The 25,726-nt window shown below is 43.3% G+C and overlaps 1 protein-coding gene across 5 annotated transcripts in view; it reads right to left on the bottom strand.

The window, feature by feature from the left end:
• Positions 1-19,020: 19,020 nt before the first annotated feature.
• The window catches only part of LOC115194217 (serine/threonine-protein phosphatase 2B catalytic subunit alpha isoform), a 103,060-nt gene continuing 96,354 nt past the window's right edge, over positions 19,021-25,726 (bottom strand). For 2 of the 5 annotated variants that reach the window (XM_029753702.1, XM_029753703.1), the window contains 2 exons: positions 23,297-23,326; positions 19,021-19,407 (listed from right to left, as the gene is read on the bottom strand). In XM_029753702.1, the coding sequence (XP_029609562.1) occupies positions 19,217-19,407; positions 23,297-23,326 (221 nt within the window). In that variant the 3' untranslated portion in view covers positions 19,021-19,216. Of the gene's footprint in view, positions 19,408-23,296; positions 23,327-25,271; positions 25,281-25,726 lie in introns of all 5 variants that reach the window. The other 3 variants (XM_029753704.1, XM_029753705.1, XM_029753701.1) reach the window with 2 other exon arrangements.

The raw sequence follows: 25,726 nt of genomic DNA, 5'->3' as shown, positions 1-25,726 counted from the left end.
AACTCATTCAAGGTGACAAATAATTGTTACACTTCTTATGTGAACCGTGCTCACTAAAACCAATATAGTGGTCAGTTGCAACTCTCGTTTGACTGTTTTAATATAGCTAGGACCATTTGCAAAGACTTGGCACCAAACTCTACTGAGATGGTGAAAGGCACACCCCATCATCTTTGTTACAGTTTCTTTTAATGAACAGTTAACTGTGAGCCTCTTAACTGTGAGTCTCTAGATTTTGCTCGCCTGAAGTAGAGTTTATTGTGATAAATTGCAGGCCACACTACTTGCCTAGAGTGGTTTCAGCTATACTTTTCGTGGCTGTTTATTTACCACCACAGACAGATGCTGGCACTAAGACCGCACTCAGTCAGCTGTATAAGGAAATAAGCAAACAGGAAACCACTCACCCAGAGGCGGCACTCCTAGTGGCCGGAGACTTTAATGCAGGGAAACTTTAATCAGTTCTACCAAATTTCTATCAACATGTTAAATGTGCAACCAGAGGGAAAATAACTCTAGATCGCCTGTACTCCACACACAGAGACGCGCACAAAGCTCTCCCTCGCCCTCCATTTGGTAAATCCGACCACAACTCTATCCTCCTGATTCCTGCTCACAAGCAAAAATTAAAGCAGGAAGCACCAGTGACTCGGTCTGTAAAAAAGTGGCCATATAAAGCAGATGCTAAACTACAGGACTGTTTTGCTATCACAGACTGCAACATGTTCCGGGATTCTTCCGATGGCATTGAGGAGTACACCACATCAGTCACTGGCTTTATCAATAAAAAGTGCATCGAGGACGTCGTCCCCACAGTGACTGTACGTACATACCCCAACCAGAAGCCATGGATTACAGGCAACATTCGCACTGAGCTAAAGGGTAGAGGTTTCAAGGTGCGGGACTCTAACCCGGAAGCTTCTAAGAAATCCTGCTGTGCCCTGCGATGAACCATCAAACAGGCAAAGCGTCAATACAGGCATAAGATTGAATCATACTACACCGGCTCCGACACTCGTCTTATGTGACAGGGCTTGCAAACTATTACAGACTACAAAGGGAAGCACAGCTGCGAGCTGCCCAGTGACACGAGCCTACCAGATGAGCTAAATCACTTCTATGCTCGCCTCAAGGCAAGCAACACTGAGGCATGCATGAGAGCATCAGCTGTTCCGGACGACTGTGTGATCACGCTCTCCATAGCCGACGTGAGTAAGACCTTTAAACAGGTCAACATACACAAGGCTGCGGGCCCAGACGGATTACCAGGACGTGTGCTCCGGGCATGTGCTGACCAACTGGCAGGTGCCTTCACTGACATTTTCAACATGTCCCTGATTGAGTCTGTAATACCAACATCTTTCAAGCAGACCACCATAGTCCCTGAGCCCAAGAACACAAAGGCAACCTCCCTAAATGACTACAGACCCGTAGCACTCACATCCGTAGCCATGAAGTGCTTTGAAAGGTCGGTAATGGCTCACATCAACACCATTATCCCAGAAACCCTAGACCCACTCAAATTTGCATACTGCCCAAACAGATCCACAGATGATGCAATCTCTATTGCACTCCACACTGCCCTTTCCCACCTGGATAAAAGGAACACTTATGTGAGAATGCTATTAATTGACTACAGCTCAGCGTTCAACACCATAGCTCACCTCAAAGCTCATCACTAAGCTAAGGATCCTGGGACTAAACACCTCCCTCTGCAACTGGATCCTGGACTTCCTGACGGGACACCCCCAGGTGGTGAGGGTAGGTAGCAACACATCCGCCACGCTGATCCTCAATATTGGAGCTCCACAGGGGTGCGTGCTCAGTCCTCTCCTGTACTCCCTGTTCACCCACGACTGCATGGCCAGGCACGACTCCAACACCATCATTAAGTTTGCAGACGACACAACAGTGGTAGGCCTGATCACCGACAATGATGAGACAGCCTATAGCGAGGAGGTCAGAGACCTGACCGTGTGGTGCAAGGACAACAACCTCTCCCTCAACGTGATCAAGACAAAGGAGATGATTGTGGACTACAGGAAAAGGAGGACCGAGCACGCCCCATTCTCATCGACGGGGCTGTAGTGGAGCAGGTTGAGAGCGTCAAGTTCCTCGGTGTCCACATCAACAATAAACTAGAATGGTCCAAACACACCAAGACAGTCGTGAAGAGGGCACGACAAAGCCTATTCCCCCTCAGGAAACTAAAAAGATTTGGCATGGGTCCTGAGATCCTCAAAAGGTTCTACAGCTGCAACATCGAGCGCATACTGACTGGTTGCATCCTGACTGGTACGGCAATTTCTCAGCCTCTGACCGCAAGGCACTACAGAGGGTAGTGCATACGGCCCAGTACATCACTGGAGCTAAGGTGCCTGGCATCCAGAAGCTCTACACCAGGCGGTGCCCTAAAAATTGTCAACGACCCCAGTCATAGACTGTTCTCTCTACTACCGCATGGCAGGCGGTACCGGAGTGCCAAGTCTAGGACAAAAAGGCTTCTCAACAGTTTTTACCCCCAAGCCATAAGACTCCTGAACAGGTAATCAAATGGCTACCCGGACTGTTTGCATTGTGTGCCCCCCCAAACCCTCTTTTTACGCTGCTGCTACTCTCTGTTTATCATATATGCATAGTCACTTTAAGTATACATTCATGTACATACTACCTCAATTGGGCCGACCAACCAGTGCTGCCGCACATTGGCTAACCGGGCTATCTGCATTGTGTCCTGCCACCCAATACCCGCCAACCAATCTTTTACGCTATTGCTACACTCTGTTCATCATATATGCATAGTCACTTTAACCATATCTACATGTACATACTACCTCAATCAGCCTGACTAACCGGTGTCTGTATGTAGCCTCACTACTTTTATAGCCTCGCTACTGTATATAGCCTGTCTTTTTACTGTTGTTTTATTTCTTTACTTACCTATTGTTCACCTAACACCTTTTTTGCACTATTGGTTAGAGCCTGTAAGTAAGCATTTCACTGTAAGGTCTACACCTGTTGTATTCGGCGCACGTGACAAATAAACTTTGATCTGATTTGTATGTAAACTTCCGACTTCAACTGTATTCAAATACGCTCATTATTGCTTTTTTTCTATGGGATTGGTGAAGTCAGCTCATTGTGGAAGAAAATGAATGAAGCGGATGAGTGTGAAGCAGCTAGAATGCTATTGATGACGTCTTCCATTCTTCTTTGTTTTCATACGAGTGTCACACACCCAGATGACCTTACACTGGTTGCTTGAGAATGTTGTTGTTATAGTATTGAGGTTGCAGACATTCACTTCCCCCGTATGAAGAATTGTGAGCCCCTATCGGATTGAAAAACCAATCTAAAAAACCTCTGGATAGATCTATTGAATTAGCATTCTAAATCCAGATATGTGCTTGCTAGAGGATTTGATGCAATAGTCGTTACTTGCACGTTCATGAAAATCATGTAAAAAAAAGTGTACACACAGTGCACTGTGGAATTCTAACAATTTTAGAAAATGTAAACAAATGATATCATATCAGAGTGAATCCTCACTTTAAAAAGTGTAGGGCCAGGATTTAATCCAATTGGGCTTTGCAGCTATGCACCGACATATGCAGTGTTTACCATGAATATGGTCTCCGCGAAGGCAGGAACATTGCCTTTAAAAGGTGCATAGCCGACAAAGCACGATCAGATTAACTTTGAGCTTTACCTGTGAGGTTTATTACTTTGCTCCATTCCAAAGTCAAGGCTCTGGCCTTCCCTAAACAGGATGTTAGAACCTGCTTCCTTCAATTGTGCATTGTTTCTCATGTACAACTGAACAAGTCTGACAAGGGCCACTGGGAGGGACTCCATGTCTGTTAACATCTGGCTGCAGCTCTACCTCACGCTTGTGACACTGTCAGAGCCCCACCAAACCAAGTCTTAAATGTTGGTGGCACTGGCCTACTTTTTGATGATATGTACATAAAAAGCTAACATTGGGTAACACACTTTCTAATTCATTGAATTAACTGGGGTTTAATCTTGACGAATCATTATCAATGACATTATCAATGTTGTTACTATTATTATGGTCCAATAAATAATAATCTGTTTCACTCTGCTCTGTGGGAATACAGCTATTGATCAAAGGTCAGAATCAGGGTGGGAATGTGTTTGTTAAGCATCCCAGGCATTACTCATCTAAAAGGAAAGTATTCAGAACCCTTGACTTTTTCCACATTTTGTTATGTTACAGCCTCATTTTAAAATGGATTAAATGTTTTTTTCCCTCATCAATCTACACACAATACCACATAATGACGAAGTTAAAACAGGTTTTTAGACATTTTTGCAAATGTATTAAAAATAAAAACGGAAATATCACATTTACATATGTATTCAGACCCTTTACTCAGTACTTTGTTGAAGCACCTTTGTCAGAGATTACAGCCTCGGGTCTTCTTGGGTATGACGCTACAAGCTTGGCACACCTGTATTTGGGGAGCTTCTCCCATTCTTCTCTGCAGATCCTCTCAAGCTCTGTCAGGTTGGATGGGGAGCGTCACTGCACAGCTATTTTCAGGTCTCTTCAGAGATGTTAGATCAGGTTCAAGTCCGGGGTCTGGCTGGGCAACTCAAGGACATTCAGAGACTTGTCCCGAAGCCTCTCCTGCGTTGTCTTGGCAGTGTGCTTAGGGTCGTTGTCTTGTTGGAAGGAGAAGCTTTGCCCCATTCTGAGGTCCTGAGCGCTCTGGACCAGGTTTTCATCAACGATCTCTGTAATTTGCTCAGATCATCTTTCCATTGATCCTCACTAGTCTCCCAGTCCCTGCCGCTGAAAAACCACCCCACAGCATGATGCTGCCACCACCATGCTTCACCTTAGGGATGGAGCCAGATGTCCTCCAGACGTGACGCTGGGCATTCATGCCAAAGAGTTCAATCTTGGTTTCATCCAACCAGAGAATCTTGTTTCTCATGGTCTGAGAGTCCTTTAGGTGCCTTTGGCAAACTTAGGGCTGTCATATGCCTTTTACTCAGGAGTGGTTTCCGTCTGGCCACTCTACCATTAAGGCCTGATTGGTGGAGTGCTGCAGAGATGGTTGTCCTTCTGGAAGGTTCTCCCATCTCCACAGAGGAACTGGAGCTCTGTCAGAGTGACCAAAAAAGTGGTCAGATGAAGCAGATGCTAAACTACAGGAATGTTTTGCTATCACAGACTGGAACATGTTCCGGGATTCTTCTGATGGCATTGAGGAGTACACCACATCAGTCACTGGCTTTAACAATAAAAAGTGCATCGTGGACGTCGTCCCCACAGTGACTGTACGTACATACCCCAACCAGAAGCCATGGATTACAGGCAACATTCGCACTGACCTAAAGGGTAGAGGTTTCAAGGTGCGGGACTCTAACCCGGAAGCTTATAAGAAATCCTGCTATGCCCTGCGATGAACCATCAAACAGGCAAAGCGTCAATACAGGCATAAGATTCAATCATACTACACCGGCTCCGACACTCGTCTTATGTGGCAGGGCTTGCAAACTATTACAGACTACAAAGGGAAGCACAGCTGCGAGCTGCCCAGTGATACGAGCCTACCAGACGAGCTAAATCCCTTCTATGCTCGCTTCGAGGCAAGCAACACTGAGGCATGTATGAAAGCTTCAGCTGTTCCGGACGAGTGTGTGATCACGCTCTCCATGGCCGAGGTGAGTAAGACCTTTAAACAGGTCAACATTCACAAGGCTGCGGGGCCAGACGGATTACCAGGATGTGTGCTCCGGGCATGTGCTGACCAACTGGCAGGTGTATTCACTGACATTTTCAGCATGTCCCTGATTGAGTCTGTAATACCAACATCTTTCAAGCAGACCACCATAGTCCCTGAGCCCAAGAACATGAAGGCAACCTGCCTAAATGACTACAGACCTGTAGCACTCACGTCCATAGCCATGAAGTGCTTTGAAAGGCTGGTAATGGCTCACATCAACACCATTATCCCAGAAACCCTAGACCCACCCTAATTTGCATACCGCCCAAACAGATCCACAGATGATGCAATCTCTATTGCACTCCACACTCCCTTTCCCACCTGGACAAAAGGAACACCTATGTAAGAATGCTATTAACCTGTTGGGGCTAGGGGGCAGTATTTGCACGGCCGGATAAAAAACGTACCCGATTTAATCTGGTTACTACTCCTGCCCAGTAACTAGAATATGCATATAATTGTTTGATTTGGATAGAAAACACCCTAAAGTTTCTAAAACTGTTTGAATGGTGTCTGTGAGTATAACAGAACTCATTTGGCAGGCCAAAACCTGAGAAGATTCCAAACAGGAAGCGCTCTCTCTGACCATTTCATGGCCTTCTTGATCATCTCTAACCAAAACAGGGGATCTCTGGCATGACGTGACATTTTCTAACGCTAACGGTAATGGAATATTTAGAAATTCTTTGTCACGAAATGCGTCGGGCGCGTCACCCTTATTTACCCTTCGGATAGTGTCTCGAATGCACGAACAAAACGCCGCTATTTGGATATAACTATGGATTATTTGGGACCAAACCAACATTTGTTATTGAAGTAGAAGTCCTGGGAGTGCATTCTGACGAAGAACAGCAAAGGTAATAATATTTTTCTTATAGTAAATCTGACTTTGGTGAGGGCTAAACTTGGTGGGTGTCTAAATAGCTAGCCCTGTGATGCCGGGCTATCTACTTAGAATATTACAAAATGTGCTTTCACCGGAAAGCTATTTTAAAATCGGACATAACGAGTGCATATAGGAGTTCTGTATCTATAATTCTTAAAATAATTGTTATGTTTTTTGTGAATGTTTATCGTGAGTAATTTAGTAAATTCACCGGAAGTGTTCGGTGGGAATGCTAGTCACATGCTAGTCACATGCTAATGTAAAAAGCTGGTTTTTGATATAAATATGAACTTGATTGAACAAAACATGCATGTATTGTATAACATAATGTCCTAGGTGTGTCATCTGATGAAGATCATCAAAGGTTAGTGCTGCATTTAGCTGTGGTTTGGGTTTATGTGACAGCTTGAAAAATGGGTGTCTGATTATTTCTGGCTGGGTACTCTGCTGACATAATCTAATGTTTTGCTTTCGTTGTAAAGCCTTTTTAAAAGCGGACAGTGTGGTTAGATTAACGAGAGTCTTGTCTTTAAAATGGTGTAAAATAGTCATATGTTTGAGAAATTGAAGTAATAGCATTTCTAAGGTATTTGAATATCATGCCACGGGATTACACTGGCTGTTGAGTAAGCGTCCCACCTAGCCCATAGAGGTTAATTGACTACAGCTCAGCGTTCAACACCATAGTACCCTCAAAGCTCATCACTAAGCTAAGGATCCTGGGACTAAACACCTCCCTCTGCAACTGGATCCTGGACTTCCTGACGGGCCGCCCCCAGGTGGTGAGGGTAGGTAGCAACACATCTGCCATGCTGATCCGCAACACTGGAGCCCCCCAGGGGTGCGTGCTCAGTCCCCTCCTGTACTTTAACTATACATTCATGTACATACTACCTCAATTGGCCCGACCAACCAGTGCTCCCGCACATTGGCTAACCGGGCTATCTGAATTGTGTCCCGCCACCCACCACCCGCCAACCCCTCTTTTACGCTACTGCTACTCTCTGTTCATCATATATGCATAGTCACTTTAACCATATCTACATGTACATACTACCTCAATCACCCCGACTAACTGGTGTCTGTATGTCGCCTCGGTACTGTTATAGCCTCGCTACTTTACATAGCCTCGCTACTGTTATTTTTCACTGTCTTTTTACTGTTGTTTTTATTTCTTTACTTACCTATTGTTCACCTAATACCTTTTTTGCACTATTGATTAGAGCCTGTAAGTAAGTATTTCACTGTAAGGTCTACTACACCTGTTGTATTCGGCGCATGTGACAAATAAACTTTGATTTGATCAACTCCCTTACCAAGGCCCTTCTGCCCCGATTGCTCAGTTTGGCCGGGCGGGCCAGCTCTAGGAAGGGTCTTGGGGGTTTCATACTTCTTCCATTTAAGAATGATGGAGGCCACTGTGTTCTTGGGGTGAATGCTGCAGAAATGTTTCGCTACCCTTCCCCAGATCTGTGCCTCGACACAATCCTGTCTCGGAGCTCTACGGACAATTCCTTCACTTGTTTTTTTCTCTGACATGCACTGCCAACTGTGGGACCTTATATAGACAGGTGTGTGCCTTTCCAAATCATGTCCAATCAATTGAATTTACCACAAGTGGACTCCAATCAAGAAACATCTCAAGGATGATCAATGGACACAGGATGCACCTGAGCTCAATTTTGAGTTTCATAGCAAAGGGTCTGAATACTTATGTAAATAAGCTATTCCTGTTTTACATGTTTTATAAATTTGCTACAATTTCTAAAAACCTGTTATGCTTTGTCATTATGGGGTATTGTGTGTAGATTGCTGAGATAAAAATACAAATACTTTTTTTGAATAAGGGTATGGGGTCTGAATACTTTTTGAATGCACTGAATGCTTTCTTTTTTTCTATGGTATCGTTTTGGTATCATTTCGGTATCAATTATCGTGATGGTATTGAGTATTGTGATACTAAACCTGGTATCAGTATTGAAGTCAAAACACTGAGTAACTAAATCTTTACCAATAAGCTGTAATGCTTGCTATTATTATTATTGTTATTATTGTTGTTATTATTGCAGTGATTATTATTCAAAATGGTAGTGGTAGAGGTAGTATGGGTAATGGTAGTAGCTTAATGGTGGTAGTGGCTGTAAGGTAACAAAATGTGGAAAAAGTCAAGGGGTCTGAATAATTTCCGAATGCACTGTAATCAATATGAATTCGGAGGTCAGAAATTATTAAATATTAAAGCATTAGACCTCTCACTAAAGGCTTCAGTTATACAAAAGTTATACTTAAATCCAAACTGGTTCTCTAGCAGATTAGTACGAATGTCTCACCCTATGTGCAAGAATGGCCTTTTTCCCTTTATTTAGATTACAACCTCTCACTTTCGGTTATTTGAAAATGAAATAATCTCCAAAATATTGCTATTTTTAAAACAAGCCAAAGAAAGTTTGTTGCAATTTCAGTTTAATCAACCAGAAAAGACAGAACAAATATTACAACAAATATTATGGTTAAACTCAAATATACTAATTGATTCTTAGGGATAGGCGTCCCGTTAACGGGACATTTGTAAATCATGTAGCGCCTTATGTCACCATCGCAGATTTTAGAGAAACAACAAATGTTGGTACTGTGGTATCCCAGGAGGTCTAACCCGGGGGGGTGGTAATAGAGGGGAGGTACGTGATGCGACGTTGGCTCCCTCTGCTGGGAGTACACGAGCTGGGCACCCCGACACGGATAGCTGTGGAGAAGTGGAGATAATTAGGGGAAAGTGCCAACCAGCCGTGGAGGCCACATAAAAGGAGCACTGTGGCACACCGCGGGAGAGAACCGGGAGAGACCGACACAGAGCTAAAGCTGAGAAGAAGGGCCGAGCCAAACCTACGTGATTTTCTTTGTTATGTTTATTTCATGGCCTAGTAAAGTTGTGTTTGCGGACTAAAACCTCCGTCTCTGTGTTAATCTCTGCACGCTCAACCCAACACCCCACGGTTCACCACATATGGTGGAGAATGTAGGCAAGTCAGTAGCTTTGGGTGCCGTGGAGTCGAGCTTACGGAGATTACCATGGAGGAGCTGGTGGCTCAGTTTATCCTCAGCCAGCAGAAGCAACAGGCTCTCCAGGAGCAAGCACTGGAGGAGCAGCACCAACAAAACCTCAGACTGGTAGCGGAGATAGTCCAGTTGAAGGCTGGGAGGGCTCAGGAGTCTGGCCCGAATCAGTTCCTGGTTAAGTTAAGGGAGGAAGATGACATGGAGATGTATTTGTGCAACTTCGAGAGGACGGCGCAGAAGGAAGGATGGCCCAAGCCCAAGTGGGCCAGCCTGTTGGCACCCTACAGTACCTCTCTGAGAAGGCACAGAACGCCTACTTTGACTTGAACGCTGACCAGGCCGCGAATTATGAGGGACTTAATAAACGTGAGATCCTGAGCCGTTATGGATTCAGCCTCGCACGCCGTGCACAACTGGTCCACGACTGGGCCTTTGACCCCACCCTTTCCCCCGTGCTCAGATGAGCTACCTGGTGCACCTGACCAAGGGATGGCTACTGACTGACGTACCGTCCCTACCGATGATCGACAAGCTCGTCCTGGATTGATATCTTCGGGCCCTGCCATACAAGATGAAGAAGACAGTGAGCATGCAGAACCCCCAGAGAGGAATTGCTGACCGCTGTGGAAACTCACCAGAACACCCAGGACCTGCTGAGAGGGGCCCGAGCGGAGAGAGGGGACGCGGCGAGGGGGACGAACAACACAAAGAGAGGCGAGGGGCTGAAGGGGGCCCGGACGGAACCAGTCGAGGACGGGAAGCAGGAGGATGACCCAAACTGACGACGTCGGTCGCTGCTGGACCTAGATCAGAGGCGCTGCTATGAGTGCAGTGAGCCGGTACAGCTCCGGGAGGAGGCCATGCCCTCCGCATCCCCCAGCTCTGGGTTAACCCGCATGGCGAGTTATGTCACCTCCTGTTGGGTGCACTCCAATGATTCCTGTACGAATCGATGGCATAGACACCAACGCTCTGCTGGACTCCGGCAGCATGGTGACCCTGGCCCACCCACAGTGGCTAACCCAAGAGGGGAAAGATGAACCGGGGGACGAGGAGGTGACAGTGTCTTGTGTACACGGGGACACGAAGAGGTATCCAACTGTGCCGGTGAGGATAACCACCTTGAAGGGGGAGTGCCAGATGCGCATGGAGGCTGTTCCTAACCTGGCCGTGTCTATTCTCCTCGGTGGATATTGCCCTCTCTTCCAGGCACTGTGGACTAGGGACCTGGGGAGGCGCGCAAGTGAGGTAGGAAGAAAAGGAAAGGACGGTGGCCTGTGCAACCCACCCACTGCCACGAGAGGTGTCCACTGGGCCCGAGTCAGACGCGGAGGAGGGAGACGATCCTGCTACGGCAAGCAAGCCACCGTGCGAGGAAGACCTCAGGCTCCCCTTTATGGAGGTGGAGGCCCCAGACGGACCTCCCGACACGGGAATCCTCACGGGTCAGTTCGGGACGGCCCAGTTAGAAGACCCCAATCTCCAGAATGCTAGGGGTCAGGTGATTTCGGTGGATGGCGTGCTGTTACCTGGGGTAAGTGAGTGGCGCTACCCCCACTTTGCCATCAAGCATAATTTATTGTATCAGGTAGTAAAGCACAATGGGGAGACAAAAGACTTGTTACTCATACCCAGGCAGTATGTTAGGACTGTGTTGCAGCTTGCCCACACCCACCTGCTTGGGGCACATCTGGGGATGGAGAAAATCAGGGAGCAGATCGGGAACCGGTTCCACTGGTCCGGAGTCAAGCGCACCGTGGAGGACTACTGCCGTAGTTGCCCGGAGTGCCAGATCACAGCTCCGAGGGCACATTATAGAAACCCTTTAGTTCCTTTGCCCATTATAGGAGTGCCATTCGAGCGGGTGGCAATGGATCTGGTGGGTCCTTTGGTATTCCGCGGGAAATCCTGACAGACCAGGGCACCACATTCATGACTTGTGTGATGAACGATGTCTGCAATCTATTACGAATAAAACAGGGGAGGACCAGTGTGTACCATCCACAAACGGACGGACTAGTTGAACACTTCAATAAGACCCTAAAGCAGATGCTGAAGAAGTCATCGAGAGAGACGGGAGGAACTGGGACCAGCTGTTGCCCCACCTGATGTTCTCAGTGTGCGAGATACCCCAAGCATCCACTGAGTTCTCCCCCTTTGAGTTCCTGTATGGCCATCAGCCCCGCGGACTGCTGGACCTAGCCAAGGAGGTCTGGGAAGAGCAGCCGACCCCCCTTCGCAGCATAGTAGAATATGTGGAAGAGATGAGGGAGAGGATGACGGCGATTTGGCCAATGGTGAGAGAGCACATGGCCCAGGCGCAACGTGCCTAGGAACGTATCTACAACCGGGGGGCCCAACCACGAGAGTTACACCCAGGTGAGAAGGTCTTGGTGCTGATCCCTACAACAGAGAGTAAATTCCTGGCTATGTGCCATGGCCCTGGCTACGACATCGTTGAGCGGTTAGGCGATGTCAATTACAAGGTCCGCTAAACAGGGCGGAGAAAACCCCTCCAGCTTTACCATGTGAACTTGCTGAAGAAATGGCACGCACGAGAGGCGCTGTGCGTTACGTGGACCCGGCCACAGCAGAGCCTGCCCTCTGCTGAAGTTGCAATGGGGGAAGACCTCAGCCCGACCCAACGACAAGAGCTCAGAGAGTTGGTCCAGCAGAATACGGCATTGTTCTCAGAGGTGCCGGGGCGCACGGATCTTGTAGAACTTCATATCCACACACGTCCGGGAGAAAAAGTGCGAAAACGGCCATACCGAATACCTGAAACCCGGAGGGTGGCAGTCCAGTGGGAAGTGACGACAATGCTAGAGATGGGGGTACTGGAGGAGTCCCACAGTGAGTGGTCTAGCCCTATAGTGCTGGTACCGAAACCGGACGGAACCATCCGCTTCTGCAATGACTTCCGGGGCCTGAACGAGGTCAGTAAGTTCGACGCCTACCCCATGCCCCGGGTGGACGAACTAATCGACTGAACTGATCTGACCGCGAACCCCCACAAGTGCAAGCTGGGCTACACCGAGGTGGAGTACCTGGGCTATCAGATCAAGAGGGGAAATGTGAAGGCCCAAGAAAAAAGAAATCGCTGCCATTAGGGCATGACCGGTCCCCCGAACCAAGAGGGAGGTGAATTCATTTCTGGGGTTAGCAGGCTACTACAGTCGATTTGTACCTAACTTTGCAGCAATAGCTTCTCCCCTCACAGACTTAACAAAGGCACAACTACCTCAGACGGTGCGATGGACAGAGGACACAGAGTCTGTGTTCCAGGCCCTGAAGGATGCGCTATGTTCGCACCCGGTACTCATCACCCCGGACTTCTCAAAAAACCTCCTGGTCCAGACAGACGCGTCTCACACAGGGGTAGGGGCCGTTTTGTCCCAAGAGCAGGAAGGCGAGGAGTACCCAATCATGTATGTCAGCAGGAAGCTCCTCCCGAGAGAGAAGTACTCCATTTTTGAGAAGGAGTGCCTCACCGTGAAGTGGGTACTGGACACCCTCAAGTATTACCTCCTCGGGAGGAAGTTCACCCTGATCACTGATCATGCCCCCCTTGTGTGGACGGCAAGAGGTAAGGACACGAATGACCGTGTCACCCGTTGGTTCCAGTCCTTACAACAATTCTCTTTCTCTGTCATCCACAGGTCGGGGGCCCAGCACGGCAATGCGGACTCCCTCTCCAGGAGGGATGCAAACCTAGCCCTGAGCATGCCTCCCTCCCAGTCAGGGCTAAGGGGGGGGAGGGGGTGGTATCCCAGCAGTGGTATCCCAGGAGGGGGGGTGGTATCCCAGGAGGTCTAACCCGGGTGGTGGTAATAGAGGGGAGGTACGTGATGCGACGTTGGCTCCCTCTGCTGGGAGTACACAAGCCCGACACGGATAGCTCCAAGTGGAGGTAATTAGGGGAAAGTGCCAACCAGCCGTGGAGGCCACATAAAAGGAGCACTGTGGCACACCGCGAGAGAGAACCGGGAGAGACCGACACAGAGCTAAAGCTGAGAAGAAGGGCCGAGCCAAACCTACGTGATTTTCTTTGTTATGTTTATTTTATGGCCTAGTAAAGTTGAGTTTGCGGACTAAAACCTCCATGATCTGTGTTAATCTCTGAACGCTCAACCCAACACCCCACGGTTTACCACAGTACATATAAGTGTCTTATATCGGCTGAAAGCTTAAATTCTTGATAATATAACTGCACTGTCCAATTTAAAGTAGCTATGACTGCGAAAAAATGCCATGCTATTGTTTGAGGAGAGCCCCTAACAACAAAACACTTTTTTCACCGCAATAGGTTTGATAAATGTGTACTTACATCCTGAAATCTTGCTCTGATTTATCATCCAAAGGGTCCCAGAGATAAAATGAAGTGTTTTGTTGGATAAAATTATTTTTCATATCCTAAAAAGGTCAATATAGCATGCACGATTGATTTTGTATTTCCACTCGTTCAATTTGCAAAGAAAGGAATCTGTGAATATCTAACCCTAAACGTTGTTTCAACCAGTCAAATCACGTTTGTATGTATTCCTCAGAGATCCTAGAACATAACCAGACTTCACTATATCATTCGGGGTGTAGTATATCCTATAGGACACCAAATTTGGTCAGAGAGCAACTCCTTCATGGCACGCCGATGACGCGGCCGGTCTTCATTTGATCGACTGTATCTTTGTCAAATAAGCACCAAATCGGGGTCAAGCTAGCTGGATAGCCAATGAGCTGGGCTTTACGGGGGTATCTGTAAACCCTGTATATGTTGCAAATTGTATGTGCTAACCTATTGCGACAGCATGCCTTTTCCTTTTGGACAAAAATTATAAGAATATTCAGTTATGAAGTTATGAAAACTAGTTGTTTTGCAAATGTTGAACTTATAATATGGCTACTAATAATGGAAAAGCTAAATCAAAGTCCAAGTATACAGATTTGACGATATTCTTGCAGAACAATGTAATATGAATGCAAATGTCTCCTTCACGATTTGCCCAAATCTACGTGGGTGACTTCACACTATATGTCATGTGGTTCGCTCATACTTCAAGTTATCCATCTGAAACTTTGCACATACACTGGTGCCATCTTGTGGACACCATCGGAATTACAACCAAAGTGATGGCTGGAACAGGGACCTTTCTGTTGCATTTCAAAGATGGTGGTAGAAAAAAAACGGTTGGTTTTTTCTTTGTATTTTCTTCTACCAGATCTATTGTGTTATATTCTCCTACATTCAATTCACATTTCCACAAACTTCAATGTGTTTTCTTTCAAATGGTACCAAGAATATGCATATCCTTGCTACAGACAGTTAGATTTGGGTATTTCATTTAGGTGAAAATTGAAATATATATATAAAAGAAAAAAAGTATCATCTTTGTAAATGATATCATAAATAGCACTGGTGGAGTTGTCACACATGCAGCTAACAAAAATATATGGAAATGTCTGCTCTACTCAAAATTACAACCAACTAATTACAGCATTACAGCAAAAATGGAAGAGGCAAATGGAAGGGGGAGAAAGTAAGGAACTTGTCTGTTGGCCCTGCATTAAAAACCAAAATTGGTTAAATAAAATTGTGATGAATAAAAAAGTATACCAGTTTAATTTAAGGATCAAACCATTGACAGCTTAGCCATATATATGTAGATTACAACATAGTTGGGAAGAGATTTTTGATGTACCTATTCCATGGCACATGGTTTATGAACTGATACACAAAATGACGCTGGACTCAAAACTTCAAGTTTTTCCATTTAAATGAATATACAAAATTCTTGTAACCAATAGAATGTTATATGGGGGATAACACCATCCCAGCTCTCCAGATTTTGCTGCGATGAGACAGAATCATTAGATATTTTGTTTTGGTACTGTCCGTATGTAGCATTGCAACATTTACCTGGAGCTAACTCTGAAAATAGCACTGCTGGGGGATTTAAAAAGTCATAGTCAATCAATCAATAATATAATAATACTCTTAGCAAAAATGTTTATCTTTAATTTACATCTGTAGAAACTATGACAATAGAATGGTTCAGAACTTTTGTGAAACATCACAGCACAGTTGAAAAATGTATGACAAATAGAAATCAAAACTGGATGGTGTACAGAGAGAGGTGGGAGGGGTTGAGTGGGGGTAAAGGGGGGAACTAAAAATAACAAGATAAGTAATGTAAAATATACTGAGTCAGTAAAATATAGATAGGTTCTGAACTTATGTGAAACAGCACAGTTGAAAAATATATTGTAAAAATAAATCAAACCTGGATTGTCTTCAGAGACCGATGGGAGGGGTTGAGTGGGGGTAAGGGGGGGGACTAAAAATAACAATATAAGTAATGTAAAATATACTGAGTCAGTAAAATGTAGATAGGTTCTGAACTTTTGTAAAACAGCACAGTTGAAAAATATATGGCACAAATAAACCAAAACTGGATTACCTTCAGAGATAAATGGGAGGGGTTGAGTGGAGCTGAAGAATTGGACTAAAAACAAACAAAATATAACTATTGTAAAATATACTGTGTCCGTAAAATGTATATAGTATGTATAAGCTGGAAGTAGAAGCCTAAGTGTTTTTGTCCATTAGTTTACTCCAACTAGGGAAGGGGTGGTAGGGTTAGGGAAAATAATAATAAAAAAATATAGAAAATAATATATATGATATATATGGGTGATTGGAAATGATGCCGACAATTACATTGATGGGAACCAGAATCTATCTGCAATATTAAAGCTGATCTACCCCTAAAAAACAAAAACTAAAAACATTTTCCCTGTAACCTCATGATGGCTACAGGGAAAATTCGAGCATCATGTAGTAGCCTAAACCCATCGATGTTACATTGAGCTGGGTGAATGAAATATGAAGTACAGCCATACAATATGCTGTAATAGAAATAAGACAATGTTAATAAAAAACAAATCATCCTCCCTCATCTTAAACGGCACCGACCGCCACTGTTTTTCACAGCCTTAAAGGAGAATTTAGCTTATTTTCTAAATCTCTATTTTTTATGTAAATGATATGTTATAAAAATGGTCCAGACACTTACCCCAACCAGCGAGTCACTTCCTCATCTTCGTTGTGCAGTATGGGGGCTCTGAAAAAAGTTGAACAAATTCTCCAAAAACACCCAAGTTTGTCATTCCAAACTTTATCTGCAAGGTTATATTCCATTTGGTTGCGACTCTAGAAATACCTCTCTGTCCATTCTAGCAGCAGGCTACATGGAGAATGGAACAGCAGGAAAGGGGAAACAGCTCAAGTTGCACAAAATGGAATATAACGTTTCGGATAAAGTTTGGAATGACACAATTTCATGTGTACTAAATCTAAAGACCTGCATTACTAGACCGATAGCTTTTCAGTTTCTAAAAGGATGTATTAAGGGTATTTTTTGCACATTTATCTATTTTTTTCAGAGCCACGTACTTGCACAACGAGTATGAGAAAGTGACTCGCTGGTTGGGGTAAGTTTCTCAAAAACAAGTGAAATTGCAAAAAACGTGTCTGGACGCTTCTATAACATGCCATTTACATCAAAAATTGAGATTTGGTTGTAAAAAGCAGAATTCTCCTTTAGGCCAAGTCTCTTAAGTTCCAGTGACTAGAGAGATACATACTTTTTGGGAGGCAGCTATGAAATCCAATTTATGAAATAAATAGTGTGCTATAAATAATAATTTATGAAGAGCTCATTATGAATGTTTTGGTGTACACTATGTAATCATCATTCAGTCATCATTAAAACATTTCCAAAAGTGTATATATTTAGGATGTAATACATTTTTTATTTTTTATGTTTACATTGACTTGAAATCTGAGAATAGGAATATACCACACACAAATAAACAGTTTCATTTAAGTTGAAATACATGCACATTTTTTATTGAACAGTAATATAAAATACTTTTTCATAGTTGAGTGCATGCTTCATCTGCCAACTGGTTTGAAGTTAAATTACAAAAGCAAGGCTTTATGTCGTGTAGTGAATTACTTGGGCACTTAAGCAGTTTAAAAAAAAAGTTTTTTTGTTTTATCTTAAAGTATTAAGCAGTAACAAACCTGTAACTGATATACAAAGCAGAGTTCCAAATAATAATAATAACATTAATAATAATAGTAATCAAATTACACTTTCTGTGGCACGTTTACAAAACAGAACAAACATTTCTAAACCGTTATATGGCACTAACAGTTATCATGCATTTTGAGTTCCACATGTAACCACAAACCTCACAAAAATGGTCAAACATGCTAAATCTGACTGTGTGCACTTACAAGCGCATGTTAAAAATATGATTCCTTTTCCATCTCAGATAGTTAAATGTTTCAATTATAAAAGAAGTTGAAGGCATATAAAGCATTATCATGGTGTTAATTTAATGAATGCCGATATACATTTCCAGTATATATTCACTAAGCGCACTACATTTAAAAACAGGCCTCCGTAGCCAAGGCATTCAATTCATTTATCCATTCCTTTGTTTCATTTTATAAAACATGCATAGGCAGACACTTTCAGTTGATTGTTTTTTTTTACACAATATAGGTTCTTTATGTTTACTTTGCTCGCAATACTTTAAAAAGAGAAAAATGAACACTCACAGAATTCCAGCAAGCCACAATAAAATCTATATTCCCAAAAAACAACAAAAACATATTTGCAAATAATATATAAATGTAAATTCCAGTTATGAAACTCCCAAAAAATAGGTATTCATCACCAAGGTAATAATTTGCCATTTTCCAGAAATCTGGGTCAAAAGCACACACCAAATGAACCTGAGGTAAGCATAATCTGTACAAAACCATAAAACTTTGAATTTTTTGGGCATTTAAACAAAGTTGCAACATTCTTTTTAAGACTGCCTAATTTATTTCAGAGCTATTTTATAAGAGTAGCAAAAAAAGTTATCAATAAATAGTCCTTACTTAGTTTGTACACCCTTATATGTTAAAAACATGTTTTTTTATGTTTTGCCCTTTTTAGTGCTGTATTTTGTAAACGTACAATAGTTAGTAAGAAGTTACACAAAATTTCCATATCCAGTAAAACTGGGCTCTCCAACCCTGTTCCTGGAGAGCAACCGTCCTGTAGGTTTTCACTGCAACCCTAATCAAGCGTACCTGATTCTAATAATTAGCTGGTTGATAAGCTGAATCAGGTTACAGTAGTTATAACTGGGGTTGGAGCAAAAGTCTACAGGAGGGTAGCTTTTCAGGAACAGGGTTGGAGAGCCCTGCAGTAAAATGAGCTAGGGGCTTTCATAACATCTCTCTCTCTCTCTCTCTCTCTCTCTCTCTCTCTCTCTCTCTCTCTCTCTCTCTCTCTCTCTCTCTCTCTCTCTCTCTCTCGTCTCAGAATCAAGCACGTCATCACCAGCTTCGAGGAGGCCAAGGGCCTGAAAAAGTGAACGAGCGATAACTTTCCGTAGTTCGACCCACCCTGGTCGCCACAGGCTGCCACCACCAGCCGTGGTGGAGCGTGCCCCTTCACTGGATGTTGCTGCTGTCCTTGGCGTCCGTGCCATTGGTCTCCGAGGACAGAGCCTTGTTGAGGGAGTTGAGGCTGGCGTCGGAGGGGAGGCCGTCCCGCCTCGGGGGCATCCGCTCGTTGATGCGGTCCAGGCCCTTGGCCTCCGCAAAGCTGGTGATTTTATGCTGGGGCGAGAAGCCCTTGATGGCTGGAGGATGGAGGGATGGAGAGGGGAAAATGGAGGGAATGGGTGATTTAGAGGAGAGAAGTAGAGAAGACATGTACAATATTTAATAAGGTTACTTATTTCTGGTTCAGAAGCACAAACACACATCCGTGTGTTTGGGTTGTCTTTGGTTTTGTTCAGAGTCAATAATTAATTGTGATAGGAATCAAGTCATGTGATGACAAAATAATGAATTCCAAACAACGAATAAAAATCAATTTTTCTGAAATGGTTGACTATATAAACCATTGCACTGAATGGAAAAATCACTTGATGGTTGTTAGCAGAGCAGAGGCTTAGTAGGCCAACCCACAGAAACCACAGCATCGACATTTTAACAATATGGTTATTTGTGAGAAAAATATATTTCTATACTATGCTTCACTCAATAGTATTAGAAACAACTACAGTAAGAATACAAGTTGGGTGTGTGTATTTATAAGTATGTATTTAACTTAACTTCTTAATGCAGAGACATTTGAACACTTAAATTATAAATTCTATCTATTTTTATTCTCATCTTGTAATATCATAGGTATAAACCATCCCATGTAGTGTTCATTCTGCCTTTTGAAGACATTAGAGAACTATAATACAATCAATATGAACAATTCATCAGAGTAAATGACAACACAATATCAACACCAATTACCATATTATCGTAATTATATAACCCGAAAGAAAAATGGATTACATAATCCTACTGAACATAAACCTACTGAAGAGGGTATGTCTGGTGCTGGAGGTAAATAGGTTTTCATTGTACCAGGAAATATTTACAAAAGTAAAAACACTGCTGATATATCACATAATTAACTCACAAGCAGAAAAGTATGTACACTACTGGTCAAAAGTTTTAGAACACCTACTCATTCAAGGGTTTTTCTTTATTTTTACTATATTCTACATTGCAGAATAATAATGAAGACATCAAACTATGAAATAACACATATGGAATCATGTAGTAACCAAAAAAGTGTTAAACAAATCAAAATATACTTTATATTTCAGACTATTCAAATAGCCTCCTTTGCCTTGATGACAGCTTTGCACACTCTTGGCATTCTCTCAACCAGCTTCACCTGGAATGCTTTTCCAACAGTCTTGAAGGAGTTCCCACATATGCCAAGCACTTGTTGGCTTCTTTTCCTTCACTCTGTAGTCCAACTCATCCCAAACCATCTCAATTTGGTTGAGGTCGGGGGATTGTGGAGGCCAGGTCATCTGATGCAGCGCTCCATCACTCTACTTCTTGGTCAAATAGCCCTTATACAGCTTGGAGGTGTGTTGGGTCATGGTCTTGTTGAAAAACAAAGGATAGTCCCACTAAGCGCAAACTAGATGGGATGGCGTATCGCTGCGGAAAGCTGTGGTAGCCATGCTGGTTAAGTGTGCCTTGAATTGTAAATAAAATCACAGACAGTGTCACCAGCAAAGCACCCCCACACCATAACACTTTTTCCTCCATGCTTTATGGTAGGAAATACACATGTCGAGATTATCCGTTCACCCACACTGCGTCTCACAAAGACACGGCGGTTGGAACCAAAAATCTAAAATTTGGACCAAACCAAAGGACAAATTTCCACCGGTCTAATGTCCATTGCTCGTGTTTCTTGGCCCATGCAAGTCTCTTCTTCTTATTGGTGGGTGTCCTTTAGTAGTGGTTTCTTTGCAGCAATTCAACCATGAAGGCCTGATTCACAGTCTCCTCTGAAAGTTGATGTTGAAATGTGTCTGTTATTTGAACTCTGTGAACCATTTATTTGGGCTGCAATTTCTGATGAACGTATCCTCTGCAGCAGAGGTAACTCTTTCTCGTCCATTCCGGTGGCGGTCCTCATGAGAGCCAGTTTCATCATAACGCTTGATGGTTTTTGCGACTGCACTTGAAGAAACTTTCAACGTTCTTGAAATGTTCCATATTGACTGACCTTCATGTGTTAAAGTCATGATGGACTGTCGTGTCTCTTTGCTTATTTGAGCTGTTCTTGCCATAATATGGATTTGGTCTTTTACCAAATAGGGCTATCTTCTGTATACCCCCCCCCCCAACCTTGTCACAACACAACTGATAGGCTCAAACGCATTAAGAAGGAAATAAATTCAACAAATTAACTTTTAAGAAGGCACACCTGGTAATTGAAATGCATTCCAGGTGACTACCTCATGAAGCTGGTTGAGATAATGCCAAGAGTGTACAAAGCTGTCAACAAGGCAAATGGTGGCTATTTGAAGAATCTCAAATATAAAATATATTTTGATTTGTTTAACACTTTTTTGGTTACTACATGATTCCATATGTGTTATTTCATAGTGTTGATGTCTTCACTATTATTCTACAATGTAGAAAATAGCAAAAATAAAGAAAAACCCTTGAATGAGTAGGTGTTCTAAAACTTTTGACCAGTAGTGTATGTAAGTCAATTATGAGATGAAATTAAGCATTTTGGGGAAAATACATGTGCAAATTATTCAGTGTGAAAGTGAACGTGGAAGTAAATAGTGTAAAAAAAAAATACAGTAAAAACAATTTTTTGCAACTGATGCTCTATCAAAAAATAAACCTGAAGATATTTGACTGCATATTTCAAAAAGGCACGACTGAAAACACCTGAGGACCCCCAGGACCAGACCACCCCACCACTGTACTACACAAACAAAACAAAAGGACAAAGGAAATGGAAAAGAGAAAAATGAATGGAAAATAGAGGGTGGGGCCCACATACACTGAAACATACAGTATACCACAGAAAAAGTACTACAACAGTGAGACTACGCTCACATGCATAGACACTACTACAAAAGGTACTTGTTGCTAACCACTTGTTAAGCCTGCTCAGAACATGCAGCAAATTACTAAGGGACAAGGGGGCTATAATGGTAGTCAGCAGTTACATTTTCAGGATATCCTTTTTCTGGATCAGGAGGAAAAATTTGGGAGGAATTAGCGATATTATTACATTATGGGTGTGGAGAGAGGGGGCTGATGGGTCTTGCAGTTGTGTTGCTGCATAGTACAGGTCAGACAGGTTATTAGCAGCTCAACAAAGAGAACAGGACACAGCAGGGCCACAGAGGAACCACATGGAAAAATAAGCTAAAAGAGTCTCGTCACTGATGCACGTCATCCTCTAGGGGGCGCTTATGAGGAGTCGCTGAACAATTCCAACATAAATAGCAGCTAGCTAGCAAATCGCTATTTAGTGCGTAGTTGAGCTTGTTCTTTGTTGCGTGGCTTTGTTTGCCCATTTTCTTTTTGGAGTTGGAGTCCAATTTGGCTTTCAAAGCCTCTGCTGGAAAAGCAAATTTTGTTCTGATTTGTTTCTATCTAACGTATATTAGTGCAAAGACAAAGCACAAATGTATTAGTTGCTTCAAAGGGGGACAATCAGATTGGTCTTTCATAGGAAGACTGAGTGGGTAGATGAGATGGTGTAGGGGCATGGGGCATTGTATGAAGTCACAGGTGTGACATAATATCCTGCTGAGTGCTGTTGTTTTTCAGAGAAACGTATGAGTGGACACTACTTAGTGGAGGGGATACTGCAAAACAATGTACATACAGACTAAGCTGAAAACCTTGTAGGTGGGAGGGAGGGGAGGGTGGCTATATCCTAGCAGGTGAAAAGAAAAGTCATGCACTTAATGCTCTCTGCCTAGTATGATCTTTGTTCCCCTTTGAAACAAGTGTGGCTTTTCTGAACTCCCCCCCCCCTCTTTTTCTTTTTTCTTATTATGCCACAATTTGTTAGCTCAAACACCCAACACACTCTGTAACAAGCTACGGCGAGATGGATAAAAACGCAGCAGGCGGGGGCCCCTGTCTATTGCGGTAAGAAGCAACAGAGAGGGCCGCCGGCCTAGTTACCTTCGTCTGCCTCAATAGCCTCAATAGTAGCTGAAGAGAAGAAGACGGGGGTTGCAAAACGAATGAGAAGAAGGGTGACCAGCGAGGAATTCATTTGGTTTTTCCCAGGAACCGGTCAATGAGCAGCAAAAAGAGAGAGCCAATGCAAAGACAACAATGTTAAAAAAAACTCTCTGTGTTTTTCGGACAGAGGACACTCATGAGAGGAGGAGCAGGAATCAAGCGGGTGTGTTAAGACAGACAAAGAAGGAAGGGGGTAGTTAACCAAAAAGGTGACAGACGGAATGGAGCCAGTCAAATACCCATTGTTGACAAATGTGTGGTGCGCTGGTATTTTGAGCTTTGTAAAAACGGCACCCGTGTTTGACAAAGGGACAAGAAGCAGTGCTGGACGGCTATAGAAAATGGACGTCGGGAAGGGGGAGGCCGTGACAAGTAGGACTGGAGAGGGGGTGAATGTGAATATCTGTCTGATGTATCCTCACTCAACAAACTACACACTGGAGCAGGGTTGGGGGTGACATATGATCGGTGTTGAACAGGAGTTAGGGTACAGTACATGTAGACGTGTGAGCGAGAACAGAAACAACTCTGCCAAAGTCATAAATGTGGCTGCAACTGAACAACCGAGACCAGATAAAAGAAAAGAAGAATTCAAAATGTTCCCGGAAACATAGGCTACTAGCGATCTGGAACTGTAGCGCGGCCGCGTCTTTTGACGTGAACCGTCGAAAGAGCAGATGCACCTTTAAAAAAAAACACATCATGGGAATATTTTGATGCACTTACCACTTACCGTACAAATCCTTCTGTTTTATAGCAATACTTATCATCAAACACTTTTCACCAGAAATACGGAAATGACTCTGTACACAGAGAAAAATAAATGGGCTCAGGTGGGACTGCAAATAATACTTAGCGGCTACAGCTCTACACTTGAACAGGTCGATGTGGCTATGGAGGTACGATACATAATGCACAAGAGCGACGTACACACACAGGAAAGCTATAAGGAGGTCCAAAAGAAACCAAGTGGTTGATGGATTGCACAACATTGCGGTAGAAGCACATTGGAGACTGTCTGAACAATAGGAGCCTATGGCGAGCTGTGATTCTACCAATGCTGCGACAGAAAATCTCTTTGAACGTCACTCTGCCTCCCAACATGGCTCCTCCTCGCTACTGCATCGCCATTGGATGGCTTTGGCCCATTGTTGCATCACTGGGAACTACTGTACATGGTTGCCCCTATGCAGTCGGAATCAACAATGTGTGGTTTGTGTGTATGTGTGTGAGTATATTTGTGTGTGTGTGTGTGTGTGTGTGTGTGTTTGAGATAGAGTTATAGACTACTATTTATAGGGCAAACATGTAGCATTTCTGTGGTAAACTTCGGGAGAAGTGAACCCAGAAATAGATGTCGACGGTTGAGAGCACTAGAGGATCGAAAACATGACTTAAATTCACTGTAGGCCTACATTCTAAAACAACTGATAGAGGAGACTTAAACTGACCAAGAGAACCAAAGAGAGGAGAATGAAGTTCTTTGGATTTCTGCCTTGTTTGTGGGTGACAAGGTAGATAATATGTATCCCCTTTCATACACGGTTGTTTATGTCAATTCCAATTCATCCTTTGCATCTTACTCGGTACCTAGCCTTCCATGACATCTTAAAAATCACTAAAATTTGTCAAATCGAAGGACATGATTTTGTTCTATTTAAAATAAATTCAAATTCTAAATTGTCTATGTTATAGCCTGATTCCGTCGGTAGATTATTCAATTCCACTTGTCATCTTTGGAAGAAATGTCTTCCCTGTGGAAAAGCATCTTATAATGCTAGTCTGTTACGTAAAGGAGATCGATCGATCGTCAGACTGTTTTTGGGAGTGTTTGGAATTCAACATGGGATGGTGAATTCTACAATATTCTCACAAAACACTGCTGACACAATACTTGCACAACAGATTATACCTGTGGTTTCTAGGGAAAGAGGAGAAAGAAGAAGACAGAGACAATATTTGAGATATAACCAGTAGATTTCAGAGAGAAAGGTGGAGAGAGGGGGAGGGGGTAAGGAAAGCAAGACAGCATTAAAAGAGACAATGGCGAAAAACTTCTAACATTTTATGACGGTATTATCTAAAACCAACATCAGAGAAAGGGGCAACGCTTTGCAGTACTTAGATATTAGCTTATTCTAGGGTAACTTCGCTGTAGTAATGTTTATATTGAATATAGATAGTTACATTGTATTTCCCACTCCTGCAACTGTGTTCTATGACATAAAAGTCGTAAAGAAATATAACGGGTTTAAGATAAAATGTCCTGAGAGAAAAAAAATTGCGAAATAAGTATCAGGTAACTGCTTGTCTTTGAGGTAGATGCGTTGCTAATTAAATATTTTTATAAGTGTGTATTGATGGGGG

The sequence above is a fragment of the Salmo trutta genome, chromosome 5 (assembly GCF_901001165.1).
Source record: "Salmo trutta chromosome 5, fSalTru1.1, whole genome shotgun sequence".
Taxonomy (NCBI): domain Eukaryota; kingdom Metazoa; phylum Chordata; class Actinopteri; order Salmoniformes; family Salmonidae; genus Salmo; species Salmo trutta.
The sequence above is the reverse complement of the archived record's forward strand: the minus strand, read 5'-3'. Positions and strand labels throughout refer to the sequence as shown.